Source organism: Dipodomys ordii, unplaced genomic scaffold (genome assembly GCF_000151885.1).
Source record: "Dipodomys ordii isolate 6190 unplaced genomic scaffold, Dord_2.0 Scaffold1, whole genome shotgun sequence".
Classification (NCBI taxonomy): domain Eukaryota; kingdom Metazoa; phylum Chordata; class Mammalia; order Rodentia; family Heteromyidae; genus Dipodomys; species Dipodomys ordii.
This window is the reverse complement of record NW_012267217.1, coordinates 63,427,041-63,443,897: the sequence shown is the minus strand read 5'-3', so window position 1 is coordinate 63,443,897 and position 16,857 is coordinate 63,427,041. Positions and strand designations below refer to the sequence as shown.

General features: G+C 36.9%; 1 protein-coding gene across 1 annotated transcript in view; it reads right to left on the bottom strand.

Annotated features, from left to right (window-relative positions):
- Gigyf2 (GRB10 interacting GYF protein 2) overlaps positions 1-16,857 on the bottom strand; it is a 154,299-nt gene that overhangs the window by 85,831 nt on the left and 51,611 nt on the right. The window contains exons 7-9 of the mRNA XM_013022428.1: positions 11,448-11,559; positions 4,641-4,752; positions 3,241-3,281 (exon numbers count right to left, since the gene is read on the bottom strand). Of these exons, the coding sequence (XP_012877882.1) occupies positions 3,241-3,281; positions 4,641-4,752; positions 11,448-11,559 (265 nt within the window). The remainder of the gene's footprint in view (positions 1-3,240; positions 3,282-4,640; positions 4,753-11,447; positions 11,560-16,857) is intronic.

Below are 16,857 nucleotides of genomic sequence, written 5' to 3'. Positions count from 1 at the left end.
TATCTCCAATAAACCACCAGAAAACCGGAAGTGGCGCTGTAGCTCAAGTGGTAGAGCGCTCGCCTTGAGCTGAAGAGCTGAGGGACAGCGCCCAGGCCCACAGTTCAAGCCCCACGGCCGACAAAAAAAAATATATATATATATACTTGTAGTTGGTATGCTGACCTTCTTAATATTTTTACATATCATGCCAAATTAGTTTTATGGAATTCACTTCTTCAAGTGAATTTTTACAGAGTGGAAAAGAAAAAAGTCTTTACTCCTAATAGAATCTGTCTAGAAAATAAATTGAATTAACATATCCACAAATAATGATAAAAATTTAACTTACCACTCATCTATTCAACATGTAAATATGTGTTTGGTTAGAATTAAGATATTCTACCATGGAACTGACCACTTCCAAGGCAACCCAATCATTTCAAACAACTCTAATTATTACATGTCTTTAAGAATGTGTAAAATACTTATCTCCCTAAGTCTTCCATCATTTCACTCTTCTGCCCTTGAAACTCTTTTATATCAAGTATTTCATATGACAGTTAAGCAAGTAAGTGCAAATAGTGATCCTATAAACCTTCATCTCCGGCTATGTCCTGCCCACGGTCTTCTCTCGCATCTATATTGTGTCATTTCCATTATGTAGTCCTCATCATAAGGCTTCAAAAGTGCCTTGACGCTAGTGTATGGGGACTCTTTCAAGATATAGCACCAGAAGTGTGCAAGATGCTTACCATATGACAACATGAAAGACAGTGGGATTCTCCATCACCTGACTCCCTAAGGACACTAAATCTTAGCAAATATGACTATTTTCTGTGAGGCAGCATTGTATTACTATATAACATGAACTTGCAGTCAATGAGAGGGCAGAATCTTTCCCCAGCTACTGTTACAAGTGGCTACTTTATACTTTAAATTCTGTATTGTGCTTATATAAGACTTCCTATTTTCTGCTGTTAAACCTTCACTTAATTAGATTCGGTTCACTTTAAATCTGATCAACTCCAACAAATTTTCCCATTCCATAAATATCCCTTTTAACATTGAATGATTTAAAAGTCTGAAAACACCCAACAATGTCCTCAAAAAAATGTCCAAAAAAGACCCTGCACTTAGGACTTAGCACCTAGCACAAGGTCTGGAACGTAATTCAAAATTCAATATTTATTGAATAAACTAATAAGCAAAGTCAGTGTTATTTAACATTATAAATTTCAGAAGGCAACTCATTTTATTTCAAAACTAATGAATATTTAAGAACCCAGAATACTCAAGCTCTTCTCATTCAAATCCTGTATATTTACTTTATGCTCAATGCCTCTCCATATACTCTGGCAAAACTACTGAATCAGTCAAAAATGGGAACAGAGGTCCTAAACAAGTGCCTCAAGATTATACGTAACTAATAAAGTGCAATGTGAGTAAAGATTACAATAAATTGGCTAGACACCAGTAGCTCATAACTATAATTCTAGCTACTCAGGAGGTTATGAGCTGAGGATCATTATTTGAAGCCAGACGAGTCTGGGTAGACAAGTCTGGGATTCTTACCTCCAATCAACCAGCAAAAAGTTAGAAGTAGAGGTGTGACTCAAGTGGTAAAGCACTAGTTTTGAGTGATAAAGCTAAGTGAGAATGTAAAACTCTGAGTTCAAGCCCCAGTACAGGAACCAAAAAATACAATTACTGATCAACATAGTCTGGCTCAAATTTCTTCATGCTACACTCATTTAATATCTTACCCTTAATATAAATAAACCAAGTATTCCCAATATGGTGTTAATGAATGAATTTGACTTACTGATATATTTAAATGAGTGTTATACGGAAACAGTAAAGCAAAACTAGTTGTTACAATCTACCAGTAAATGGTATTTATATACTTCACCTATAAGAAATGTTTATCACTATCAGACTTAATCACACTCTGGAGAACTCTTTGGGAACTTGCAGGAAGGTAGAAATTATAATTTCATGACTGCAATAACACTGTAAGTTGCATTTTTCTTCTCTCAGAAACTAATGTCTGCTGGCAGAAATCCCATCTTAACATAAATTCTTGTATAGAAATTACGATTAATTCTTCACGAACACTGAAATCTACTTCCCTTATTATATTCCTCATCAGTAACATCATTTTTAAAAATTTTTTTTATTTCTTTGTTAGGTTGTGGGGCCTGAACTCTGGGCCTGGGCACTGTCCCTCAGCCCTTCAGCTCAAGGATAGCACTTCACCATTTGAGCTACATTTCTGGCTTTTTCTGCTTATGTGGTGCTGAGGAATCAAACCCAGGGCCTCATGCATGCAAGACAAGCACTCTACCACTGAGCCACCTTCCCAGCCCTAGTAATGTCATTTATTTAATTGCTGACATCTCACAAAGAAAAAAAAGTACATAGCAAAAATAGTCAAATGTTGGTGACTTACAACTATAATTCTAGCCTCTCAGGAGGCTAAGACCTGGAGGATGGCTGTTCAAAGCCAGCCTGACAAGCAAGTTCATGAGACTCCATCTCCAATTAAACACACACACACACACACACACACACACACACAAATGGACTGGAGGTGTGACTCAAGTGGTAGAGAACCTACCAGCCATGAGCGAAAAAGCAAAGCAAGAACACAAAGTTCAAGCCCCAGTATTGGCACCATGCTTATTTATTGTAAAAAGCCAAATGGGTCTTGCACTGGCGGCTTGCATTTGTAATCCTAGCCACTCAGGGAGCTGAGATCTGAGGACCACAGTTCAAAGCCAGCCGAGGCAAGAAAAGTTCATGAGACTCTCATCTCCAATTAACCATAAAAAGCCAAAAGTGGAGCTGTGGCTCAAATGGGAGAGAGCTAGTTTTGAGCACAAAAGCTCAAAGACAGGGCCCATGCCCCAAGTTCAAGCCCCAGGACCAGCAAAAAAATAAAAAAGCAAAGAGCTAACAAGTTGATTTCTAACTTCAAACTTTAGTTCAAGGGCCCTAATGAAGAATATATATCTTTCAGAGAACATATAAACCTAAAATGTTAAGGGAAATCTTAGTGATTAGATTGATCACCCCTGGTTTCATACAATGGAAGCCTTAAAGAACCATGGAGTCCTAAATTAAAGCAATGCTACAACCCCATCTACTGGAGAAGTGCAGGTACCTGAGATTTTTAGTAAGAGTCCATATATTAGAGCCTCATTAGTTAACCAATACTACCACAGAGATCCAGGAAATATTTCAAAACAAGAACCTTACCTATATCTTTTCGCCCTGGTTTTTCAAAACGTCTATCACCCCTAAAAAAGACAAAATAAGTTTCAAACAAGGATGGAAAAATAATACAGATTTCCCATGTCACCCACTTGGCTACATTTCCTTTAATACCAGTTTTTTTTTCCAAGTTATATTAAAAAAAGGCATCTTCATTGCCTAGTATTTGGAACTACAGAAAAGCTCAAAGATGACAACAAAAACTCTACCATCTCACCTACCAAAAACTAACTTCTACTGACCTAGAATATTACTTAATTACATATATGACATATATAGTTTTACATAGTTCTTTTAGAATATGTTTTCCCACATCATTAAATAAGACCAAAACCATCCTAATGGTTATATGTGGTATCCTACAGTGTGGATAACCTTTATAAGGGCAGTATCAGTCCGTTCAGTTTGTTTCCAATTTTTTATATTGTAAGTATCAATATAGTGAACAACCTTGTAATTACCCTTCTTTGTGCAAATGCGTTCATTCATCTGGACAGACTTCACAAAAGTCACAAACAACAGAAAGAAGATGCTTTTCTAACAGCAACAAATAAAATGGTAATGCTTCCCCTGAAATGCTAACCAATTCAAACTGAACTAATTATCCACAGTGACAATAACATTTTGGTCTACTAGTTTATAATGCTTCAGCCTTTAAATAAGAATCACTTAAAATTTTCTTTTGTGTGTGTGTGTGTCAGTACTAGAGCTTGAACTTGGCCTCAAGCTCTTGTTTATTAACCTTTTTATACTCAAGATTGTTATTCTACCTTTTGAGTAACATCTCCACTTCCAGGTCTTTGGTGGTTAACTGGAGATAAAAGTCTTGATAGACTTCTCTGCCCAGGCTGGCTTTCCAAGCACAATCCTCAGATCTCAGCTTCCCAAGTAGCTAAGATTATAGATGCTCACCCACCAGCTCCTAATGTTCACTTAAAAATGTCTGATAAACATTGAATTTAGCCTGTTTTGATTAAACTTCTGCCCCCCTGCAAATAAAGCCTTTCTATGTTAACAAAAAAAAATGCCAACATACTATTTGATATTCACTAGTAGCACTTTAAAAAAAAAAAAAAAGAATGCCACAACAATATATAGAGGTTTCTCTGCAGAAACCAGAAAATAAGTTAGTTCTATTGTTTGTCTTTTATTAAACCCATGGCTTCTTGGATGCTGGGCAAGGACTCTACCACTGTTATATTCCCAGTCCTTTAAAAGAAAACTTCTATTTAACACAGTCTTGCTAGTTTGCCCAGACTGGCCTCAAACTTGCAAACACCTGCTTTGGTCTTCCAAGAATCTGGTTGGAGGTATGTACTACTGCATCTGACTTAAGTTTTATATACCAAGGTATCTTTATACCAACATCTGGGTCCTTTAATTACCTTTCCTCCCAGCTCTGTGATCTATGCATTTCTCTGCCACCTCCTCGACCAAACACACCCTCTACTTCATCAAAACTTCTTTGGTAGAAACCACATTCACCTCTACCTCTACCTAAAAATAAGAAAACAGAAAAAAAAATGATCTAGCACACATTCAACATGAAAGATTCATCTCTAACGTTCTGTCTCTATACAAAACATGATGTCTACATTTAAACACTTAGCAAGGCCTGAAGAATTTACCTGTGAGATCAATGATGGCACTGCAGTAGCTGGAACACAGGTTGAAAGAAAAAAATTTAAAAACGAATAGAAGAGTTCCAATGGTGAACAATACACAGAATCAAGATTAAGCTCTATTTAAAAAGCTCAATAGTAAGTTACTAAGATAGTAAGTAAATAATTATGTTAAATTAAGTGTTTCCAGTAAAATGGGAAAATTTTAATTTGAAGGAGTTTATGAAAAGAAACAATAAAAAGTCAACCACAAATGACAAAATACTCTACTCCCATGAAAAACGTGACTTAATTGAGTCTAAAACTTCTAGTATCAAGAACTACCTCCTTATAGGATAAAAGGCATTTTTTGCCCTCTATTAAAAACTTTAAGTAAGAAAAATGTCAGAATTAAATTCAAACTACATAGCTGACTCTCATGAATGGATGTAGGGGTTTAGAGGCTTTCATAGTTCAAATATGAACTGACCTTTGCTAAAGGCTATTCTGTAAAATATACAACTCCTGACTCTACAATTCTACTCAGAATTTATACCAATAGTACTTGCAAAAATTAAGAAAAGGTAGCTATGTAATGCATAACACTTCAATGACTGATTGTTTATATATTCATAGCTCCATCAGATAACAATGGAAATGAAAACGTCTATCAATTAGAAACGTTACCTAGATGTTTGCAATATAGTACCAACTTTCTGTACCACCAGTCATATAAAAATGTGATACTAACAACTATACACAGTACTTGATAAGAATAATGACGTTATTGATTCATGTATTTACCATATACCATTTTTATCATTATTTAAATTGTTCTACTTTTTTTTTCTAAGTTTACTCACACAAGATGAGTCTAAGGGACTATATATCAAACAGCATAAAGAACCTCAATGAAAGCTATTAATCACTTGGGGTATGAGGAGATAAAAGCTCTGTTGAGATAGGTACTAGCAAGAGAGGGCTGGGTTAATGAGGATGAAAAAGGATGACTATGGTCAAAATAGATGGTCAACATGTATGAAAACTGAACAATGAAACCTGCTGAAACTATAACAGCAAAGAAGGTAAGAAAGTCATAGAGGGGGTAGACTAGAATATATTATATACATGTATGGAAATGTAGCAATGTAAGTCGCTCTTATATAGCTAATGTATACTGACATAAAAAATGCAAGAAAATTTTACTGTAAAGCAATATGCCATATTATGCAGGGAGCAGCATCATACATCTGTAAGTCAAGTGACAGACCTGTGCTATCAATGTTTATGTAAATGTATTATTAGATTCACACAATAATGAAACTGAAATCATCTAATGAAGCATTTCTCAGAATGCATTCTGCTGTTAAATAAGGTATGATTTTCTATTTGTAGGAAAAGGTTCACTGCAATTTCAAAAATTAATAATCTATTGGCTACAAAAGTTCTAATTAAAATAACCTGTAAGCCCAATGCTGATGGCTCACATCTGTAATCGTAGCTACTCAGGAGCCTGAGATCTGAGGATCATGGTTCAAAGCCAGCCCAGGCAGTAAAGTCTCTGAGACTTATCTTCAATTAGCTACCAAAAAACCCCAAGTGAAGTTGTGGCTCAAGTGGTAGAGCTCTAGCCTTGAGTAAAAAAAAGCTCAAGGATAGTGCCCAGAACCTGAGTTCAAGCCCCAGGACTGTCATGTATACGCATGCACAAATACACACTCATGTATGCATGCATACACACATAAACAAATATGTAGAATATTAGGAAACACATTTAACTGAATCTTTAGATTCTGCTATTGAATGACAACAATATACTTTAGAACATTATTAAAAATATTCCATTTATGTAAATATTACTGCACAGTAAGGGTCAAAAAGGACAGACTTCCATATTGTGAGATCCGGAGGCAGAAAGCTATTTGCACTTTTAGTTTTATACTTTCTGTAGTTTTCCTAGATAAGGCACACAATTTGTACCCAATACACACATTAGAAAACTGGAAGAAGTATGGGTGTCTAAAGGTATATTTATGAAATCTTAGCCCTTATCCCTAGCTCAATTTCTCCCACAGTGTACAACTCAAAGGAAAATTGATTCATTTTCATTTTACTTACTTGTTTATGGTACTGAGAACTAAATTCATGATTCACACAAGCTAGACAAATGCTCTACCCCTCAACTACATATGTACCTCTCCAATGATGAATTTTCAGCAAAAACATTTATGCATTCTAAAACCAAATACATCAAAAGAAAAAGCCAGTCATTATTTCTACATCATTATCAAGAAATAACTCAGGCCAGCATCAGTGGCTCACGCCTGTAATCCTAGCTACTCAGGAGGCTGAGGTCTGAGGTCAAAGCCATCCCAGGCAGGAAACTCCATGAGACTCTTATCTTCAATAAACCACTCAGAAAAACAAAAATGGCACTGTGCTCAAGTGGTAGAGCTCTCGCCTTGAGCTGAGGGACAGCGCCTAGGCCCAGAGTTCAACCGACAGAAAAAAAAGAAAAACAAAGAACTCAGAATATAGCTGTATTTTTGTGACCATATTATAAAATACAGAAATAGTGCACAGAATTGTATGTGGGTAATCTTAGAAACAATGGATGCTCTCTTGACTAGTCTAAGTATCATTTCGTCTATGAGATGAAATAAGGACCATAGTGGAACTACTTCAGTCCTAAAATTATCTTCCATATCTCTTCAGTATCACTCTTAATTTTTTTTTCTGTTGTTATAAAGGTGATGTACAGAGAGAGGGGTTACATTATATAAGTCAGTACATTTCTTTATGGACAATGTCTCCCCTTCCCTCTGGAGAGCGCTTCCCGTTTTTCCACTCCCACCCCCACTCACAAGTTTTCAACATATGTCCAGTGAGTCTCTCCTCTTTAGAGGATGTATATATTTTATTTAAGACCCTAAAATAATGAAATACAAACTCTGATGCTATACTACAATGTTCCTTTTCAACAATGATTCCTTTCAGAGAATAATTTTCTCAGAACTCATTACATGAGTATCATCTGTAAGATAACAATTTATCCTAGAAACATATGAATACATAAAAAATATACCAGGAAAACATATGTAAAAATAGTTAACTGCCAGTATGGCAAGCATTGGTTCTGATTATGAAATCGCTGATGTTTACTGATGGAATATATTAAAAGATTACATTTTAGGACCTTCCAACACAAATCTGGATAAACAAAAGATCAGTGTGATTAATTTTTCATAACACTAAATCTGAAAGATTATTCTATTGTCTGAGATTTCAACCCACTGGTGGGCTCATGCCTATAATCTTACCTTAGCTACTCAGGAGACAAAAGACTGGGGGACTATAATTCAAGCTAGTCCAGGCAAAAAGTTCACAAGACCCTCCTTTTCAACCACTAGGTGGCATGTGTCTGTTGTCCCCGCTACATGGCAGGCTAAGGTCAGAAGGACTTAAGTTTGAGGCCAGCCTGGGGCAAAAAAAGTTCCTAAGACTCCACCAACATAAAAGGCTGTGTCTAGTTATACTTGCTGGTCAATCCTGGCCAGGGTGGAAAGCTTAAGAGCAGAACTACAGTCCAGAGATCAGCATGGGCAAAAAAGGAAAAAATTTTCCCCAAAAATAATCAGAGCAAAAAGAACCAGAAGCACAACTTAAATGATAGAGTGCCTCCCTAGCAAGAACAAGTCCTGACTTCAAATCACACAACTACCACCAAAAAATTACATATATATATATATATATATATATATACATACTATACTATACTATACACAAATATACATATGTATATACATTCATACATACATGTATGTTTGAGTATGCATGTGTATCTGTGCTAGTGACTCACACCTATACCCAGCTACTCAGGAGCTGGGTATCAGTAGGACTGCAGTTCAAAGCCAGCCCAGGCAAAAATGTTAATGAGACCCTTATCTCTACTAAGAGCTGGACATGGGGGTATGCACCTGTCATTCCAGCTATGGCAGGAAGCATAAAATACAGGAAACAAGGCCAGATGAGGCAAAAAAACCTAGACCTTACCTCAAAAATGACCAAAGCAAAACAAGCTAGAGGTATAGCTCAATTTGGTGGAGCCTAACAATAGTGAAGCCTTAGCAATGAAGTCCTGAGTTCAAAACTCCATTACTGCCAAAACTGTTTGTTGATATATACAGACACATTCCCTTTAAAACAATACTGAAGACATGGGTGACAGTTATGCGGATTTGCTTTATTTTAATTTTGGGGGTTTCTGAGAAAGAACTTCACTAAGTAGGCCAAACCATGCCTCTCGCATGACCCTCCTGTCTTAGGCTCCTAAGTGCTAATGTTACAGACACATGCCACCACACCTAGTTTTTGCTTTTTTTTTTTTGGAGTAGGGGCACCAGTCCTGGAGCTTGAACTCAAGGAGTGGGCACTATACATGACCATTTTTATGTTCAAGGCTAGCATACTACCACTTGAGCCATAACTCCACTTCTGGCTTTCTGTATCACCAAGATGCACAGATCCTGAAGAAATTCTACACTATTGAGCCTAACCAGGTATGTGAATCTAAGTCATCTCAATCTTTTGAAGAACAGACATACTTAGATGTCGCCATACAAATAACTGTGGCATTAGTATTAAGTTTACTCCTTACATTAAAACTTTCATTTTTTTGTTTTTTTTTGGTGTCGGTCATAGGGCCTGAGTGCTGTCCCTCAGCTCTTCAGTACAAGGCTAGCACTCTACTACTTGAGGGACAGCACCACTTCTGGCTTTTTCTGCTTATGTGGTGCTGAGGAATCCAACCAAGGGCCTCATGCATGCAAGGCAAGCACTTACCACTGAGCCAACTTCCCAGCCCCAGTTTTTTTTGTTTGTTTGCTTTTCCTGGTCCTGTGGCTTGAATTTAGGTCTTGGATGCTGTCCCTGAGCTTTTGTGCTCAGGGCTAGCACTCTACCCCTTGAGCTACAACTCCACTTCTGGTTATTTTGGTAGTTTAATGGAGGTCTTGCCCAGTCTGGCTTCAAACGACAATCCTCAGCTCTCAACTCCTGAATAGCTAGAATTACAGGCATGAGCCATAATGCTCAGCTTAAAACTTACTGTTTTAAATAAATAAAAGGGGGAAAAATATACAATTAGCTAACAATATCTAGAAAAACAGTAAAGAGGGATCTGTTACCCTTTGTTAGTCATAAAACACATTTTAACTGACTACTAGAAGAAATCTATTTGAAAATATTCTCTATAGATTGTATAAAAATCACTGTACTCATAAGACACAACCTTAAAAGTTGAAAAAAAATTCAATCACATCAATCTGCTTGTATGAGATGTGAAGATGATGGCCTCTATCCCTGTGAAGATCCAATTCTTAAGCAGCTCCAAGAGTATAAGACATGCTTAAACTAATGTTATGATTTAACCAACATAGGGATAAATACTCAAGTAGGTATACTGTAAACATCAAGAATGTTCTTATTTAGCAAAAAAAAGCAATTAATCCAAAATAGGAAGCAGTATCAAAGAACCAAGTAGCAGCAAATAAGAATTTTTCTGAGACAACATGAAACCATAAAACTGTATATTTATAAGTGACTGCTGTCTAATTATTTCTTGTTCTATATAATCCCACCAAAACATTGATATAGTTTCTGCTATAGTCCTACTATGGCTTGGGGTCACTTTTGGCTCAGAGCCCTCATACAGAAACTGAAGGCCATTGGGACATTACTGCTGCTCTATGAGTCAGAATGCTCTAGATCTCTAGGTTCAAGACTTCTTGTGGACAAGGATTGGAAAGAAGCATTTGCAGAAATTTAATGGGACTGTGTAGATCTCCTGAAACTCAAAATTATTCAGCTAGAATTATAAGCCTCTTCTCCTTATCAGGAGTTGTGATGAAGATAACCTTTAAGAAATGGTTAAGACAAAGAAACATAGGTCCCATGGTTTCCCTTATTTGCAATATCTAGTATATGTATGAGTCAAGCGGAAAAGGTCAGATAATGTGATGTCAGGAAAATGAACCCTTAGATATGTATTTTAATGTTTTTTTTCTTTCATGCATGTGTTTCTAACGCATTTATAAGATTATCTCTTTGTTGCTTTGTATGTCCCTCCCCCACAGTATAACCCCTGCTTTCACTATATTTGATGTCAGTATAACTTGTGGAGGAGATGGGGAAAAACCAGTTGTTTAAGGATACAGGTGGGCCTGTTGCAACAATGAGAAGTACAAGTTGTCATGTCCAAAACGAGCTTTACAACATGGGGGGGGGGGGAGAAGGATTGGGATTGGGGGGGGGGAGGCTGGGAAGGGATGTGAAGGAGGCTGCAATGCTTGGTGAGAAATGTATGCATTATCCTGCCCATGTAATTGTAACCCCTCTGTACAGTATGTTCACAAATAAAATTAAATTTAAAAAAAAGAATAAAAAAAAAGAAATGGTTAAGAAAATAAAGAACATTCAGTATGCGGTTAGCACAAAGACCAGGTTTTAAAAATAAAATAGAGTACAGCATTAAAATAAGTAACTAAGATCCCTGTCTTGCTCTGTGATTGCTTCCTTCATGTGGTAGCTCACCTCGGCCTCTTGAAGAACTTCGCCCTCGAGGAGCCCCCACCACTGTGCCGCCTCCTCCTCGTCCTGTCAATCGCAGGACAGCAGCACTATTTACAGACATGGAAAAGTTTCTCTGCCAAAAAATAAAAAACAAAGAAATGGATAAAAACAAATATAAAACTGCACACTTCCCATATTCCTGTGGCTATAAAATGGGAAACCACTGACACAGACATTTATCCAAAACCTGGTCTTACCAAATAATTTAGAATTGATATTTCTGATCAACAAAACTGATAATCTAATACCTTACATAATGCTACCTTTGTTGAGGAAATATTATATAAGCAAACAAACTGTTATGTTTCCAAAAGCTGATAGGGTAAATAGGCAACAACAAATTGTAAAAGAGAACGTCTGAGTAGTCCTTTAAGACTTTAGTGAAAAATGAGAGGTAGTCATAAAAAGATCTAAGAGTAGCTTAAAGAAAATCATTTTCAGCTAGGCGCTGGTGGCTCATGCCTGTAACCCTAGCTACTCAGGAGGCTGAGATCTGAGGATCGTGGGTCAAAGCCAGCCCTGGCAGGAAAGACCAAGAGACTCCTATCTCCAATAAACCACCAGAAAACCGGAAGTGGCGCTGTGGCTCAAGTGGTAGAGTGCTCACCTTGAGCTGAAGAGCTGAGGGACAGTGCCCAGGCCCAAAGTTCAAGCCCCACGACCGACCAAAAACAAAAGAAAAAAAAGAAAACCATTTTCAGCCTAAACAATATGAATTAGTAACTACAAGTAGTATTTGACAGTATGATGGCCAGGTACACACATGAAATCTCATCTACTCAGGAAGCAGAGGTAGGAGGATGAAGGTCCAAAGGCCAGCCTGAGAAAAAGCATAAGACTCTACCTAAAAACACTAAAAGAAAACAGGACTGGGGAATGAGGGTGATAGGGGAATGATTCAAGTGTGAGTTGTTTGCATAGCAAGCACAAAGCCAGTAAGATTCTACACAAGATCAACCACAAAAATACACAGGTAAAGAATAAAAACGAAAATGAAACTTGGGCCTGGCCTGGATAAACTGTGTTCCCTCCTGACCGAGGAATAGAAAACATTCAGAGTTGAGGTGACTAAAAATCTTGCAATTCAATTCATTTTTTAGTCTTAAGTGTTTCCCACTGATGTTCTATTTTGACTCTTAATTAGTTGATATATGGTATCTATACATCTCTCTTTTAAAACCTTCTTCCAATTCTGTACTTTTCCTTTTAATATATATGACATTTTCTCTTTATTTGCTTGTTGGTAGTTTTCAGAATTTATTCAATATAAGTTGTTCAAGAAAATTTTAGGATATGTATCAATGTTGGTTATTGAGTTTATAGCAGAAGATCATATAATCAAGTAACTACAAAACTGATGCCTTAAAATGTAACTGAAAGCCGGCACCAATGGCTCTCATCTATAATCCTAGCTACTCAGGAGGCTGAGATCTGAGAACTGTAGTTCAAAGCCAGCCAAGCAAAGTCTGTGGGACACTTATCTGTAATCAATCACCAAAATGCCAGATATAAAGTTATGGCTCAAACACTGTTGAAAATGAAGTTTACAACTTTGGGGGGAAAGTACTGGAGAGAAAAGGGATGGCAGGGGAAAAACAAAGAAGGGGGTAACAATGCTCGATAGGAAATGGACTCATCTTGCTCATGTAACTGTAACTCTTCTGTACAGTATCTTTATAATTACATATATACATATATATATATATATATAATTTTTTTTTTTTTTTAGTTATGGCTCAAGTGGTAGACTGCTACCCTTGAGCACAAGAGCTCATGTCAGCACCCAGGTCCTGAGCTCAAGCCCCAGGACCGGTAAGTAAGAATAGCAGAAAACCCCTCTAACCTTGAGAAGAATCATTCAAGTGAAGGTGGCTTACAGAACAAACATGCAAGGTCAGAGAAGAAATACCCTAGACATATTATAGATAATAGACTAAATATGCAAACACTTGTCAAAAACAGCAAAAGAGACAAGAATGGCAGGAACACTGAGATGAGAGTTTGAATTTACACAAAATTAACAATGTCTGTTTAACTTGAGGCCATAAACATCATTCTGATTTTGATACAAATTTTGTAGCTGGGTGCCGGTGGCTCACATCTATAATCCTAGCCACTCAGGAGACTGAGATATGAGGACTGCACTTCAAAGCCCGCTGAGCAATAAAGTCCGTAAGACTCTTATTTCTAATCAACCACCAAGAAGCTCAAAGTGGTAGGCCCTAGTACTGGCACACACCCAAAAAAAAGAACAAAAATGCTGGGTGCTGGCGGATCACATCTATAATCCTAGCTACTCAGGAGGCTGAGAGCAGCCTGAGCTAGCCCAGGTAGGAGAAAGTCCATGAGACTCCTATATCCAATAAATTACTCAGAAAAAGCTGGAAGTGGTGCTGTGATTCAAGTGGTAGAGCACTAGTCTTGAGCAAAAGAAGCTCAGGGCCTGCACCCAGGCTCTGAGTTCAAGCCCCGGAACTGGCAAAAAAAAATATAAATAAATAAAAATCACACGATCATCTCAATTTCCACATAAAAAGCTTTTCAGAGCATTTAACAATCTTTAATAAAGGTACTGACGAAACTAGAAATAGAAGGGATGTACCTGAACATGATAAAGACTATAGATGGACACAGTAACCTCAAATTAAACAGGAAAAAACAAGTCATTTCCCTTAAAGTCAGGATGAGACAAGGGTGTCCACTCTCCTCACTCTTATTCAATATGGTACTCAAGTTCTTGCTAGAACAATATTTAGGACAAAGAAAAAAGGGGATATAAGGAAGAAACCAAATTAACCTTATTTGAAGATATGATTCTATACTTACTGCCCTACAGAGTCTGAAGGTGGTCAACATTCAGAAAACAGCAGCTTCAATCACTCTGGCCAACAGTCTGGAGGTTCCTCAGAAAACTAAACAGATTTTTCCTATAACCCAGCCATACCACTCTTGGGCATCCACCCAGAACATCACAAGCCAGGATATCATAAAGACATTTGCACATCCATGTTCACTGCTGCACTATTCACAACAGCCAAGTTATAAAAACAGTCCAGATGCCCCACAATAGATGAGTAGATGCAAAAAAATATGGTACCGGAACACAATATAATTTTAGACAGCCATTAGAAAGAATACTATTATGGCATTTGCAGGGAAATGGATGGATATAGAACAAATTATGTTAAGTGAGGTAAACCAAGCTCAGAGACACAAACTACATGTTTTCTCTCATATGCGGAAGTTAGATCTAAAATACACTGGGACATGATAAAATATACAAGACTCTAGGCATTCATAGACAGTGAGACCAAAGGAGGATATTCTTAGGAGATGAACACAAAGGTACAATGCCTATGTGCAACTGTTCATATGCAATCATATTCATCTAAATGAATACCAGGGGATGAAAGTGAGCAGTTTGTACTTCATTGCCGTTTTTTCTGCGCTTTTTGTCTTTTTTTGTGTACTTACTTGTCTTTAAGAGGGCAATGGGAGTACAGAAATGGAGGGACAAAAGATGAACAAATGCAGCAGTGATACTCACTAGACACTAAGTTGAAAAATGAACTATACAACTTGTAGGTAGGGATAGGAGGGAAAAACTGAGAGGAAGGGAAAAGCTGACATTGTCCAAAAAGAAATGTACTCTTTACCCAATTTATGTAACTATAGTCCCTTCTGTACATAATCTTTATAATAACAAAAAAATTAAGAAAAAGAAAAATGCAAAAAATAATAATAATCAGGAGCTTTTCTATATACTAGTAATGAACAGGCTGAAGCAATAAGGAAAACAATTCCATTCATAATAGCCTCAAAACAATAAAATAGTATTAACTTGAGGCAAAGAAGCAAAAGACCTAAAGACTAAATGATGGAAAGAACTCCCATGCTCATGGATTGGCATAATCAATATTGTGAAAATGACCATTCTGCTAAAAGCAATCTACAGATTAAACACAATATCCATCAAAATCCCAATATCATTCATTCCTCACAGACATAAAAAAACAATCTAAAAATTTACATGGAACCATAAAAGACACTGAATAATCAAAACAAATCTCCATAAAAGGAGCAAAACTGGACATATCACAATACTAGCCTTCAAATTATACTATAGAAATACAGTAACAAAACAGCACAAAGATCACTGTAATGGTATGGAATGGATGGTCCAGAAGTAAAACCACAATTATACTTATCTAATTTTCAACAAAGAACCTCAAAACATACACTTGAGAAAAATAGCATCTTCAACAAATGATGTTGGAAAACTGGTTATCTATTTGGAAGGGGCTAAAACTTTTTATGTGTTTGTATGCCAGTACTGGGCCAGGGTACTGTCCTTTAGTTTTTTTTACTCAAGGCTGGTGCTATAATACCAGAACTACAGTTCCATTTCCAGCTTTTTGGTGGTTAATTGGAGACAAGAGTTAGCCTGTCTGCCCAAGTTAATTTTTCGATCCTCAGATCTCAGCCTCCTGCATACCTAGGATTACAGGTGTGAGTCACCAACTCCTAGCAGGATATTGAAATGTGAAGCCTATCATTCACTCTGTAAAAAAAAAAAAAAAAATCAACTCCAAATAGATGAAAGAACTCAAAGTAACTAAAACTTTAAATCTACTAAAGGAAAACATGCAGAAAACTCTGAAAGTTAAAGGCACGGGTAATTATTTTTTGATAGTTCAACTGCCCAGAAATGAACAAGAATTGACAAATAGAATTACATCAAACTGAAAAATTTCACAGCAAAAGAAACAACGATCAGAATTAAGAGACAACACACAGAATAAAAGAAAATCATAATCAATATATAAAGGATTAACATCCAGAATATACAAAGAATTCAAAACACTCAACAGCAAATGAACAAGTAATTAGTAAAAGGAAAGCAAATTGAATAGAGTTCTTGGGAGTACAAATTGCTAATGGATATGTAAAGAAATGCTAAACATCCTTAGCCATAAATAAAATGCAAATCAAAACTACATTAAGCTAATGGAAGAAGAACGGGTGAGCAAATGCAGCAGTGGTACTCAGTTGAAAATGAACTATAAAACTTGTGGGTGAGTATCACTGTACCAAGAAGCTAGACTTAACACCTTTATGACTTAAAAACATATCCTAATTGTAGAACATCATTGAAAGCAAGTCACATTATACAAATAAACTTTAAAAAAAAAAAACTTGTGGGTGAGGACAGGAGGGAAAAACTGGAGCAAGTGAAGAAGGGGTGACACTGTCCAAAAAAATGCTGGGTTTTTTTTTTGGGGGTCCGGTCATGGGGCCTGAACTCTGTCCCTCAGCTCTTCAGCTCAAGGCTAGCACACTACCACTTGCTATAGCACCACTTCCGGCTTTT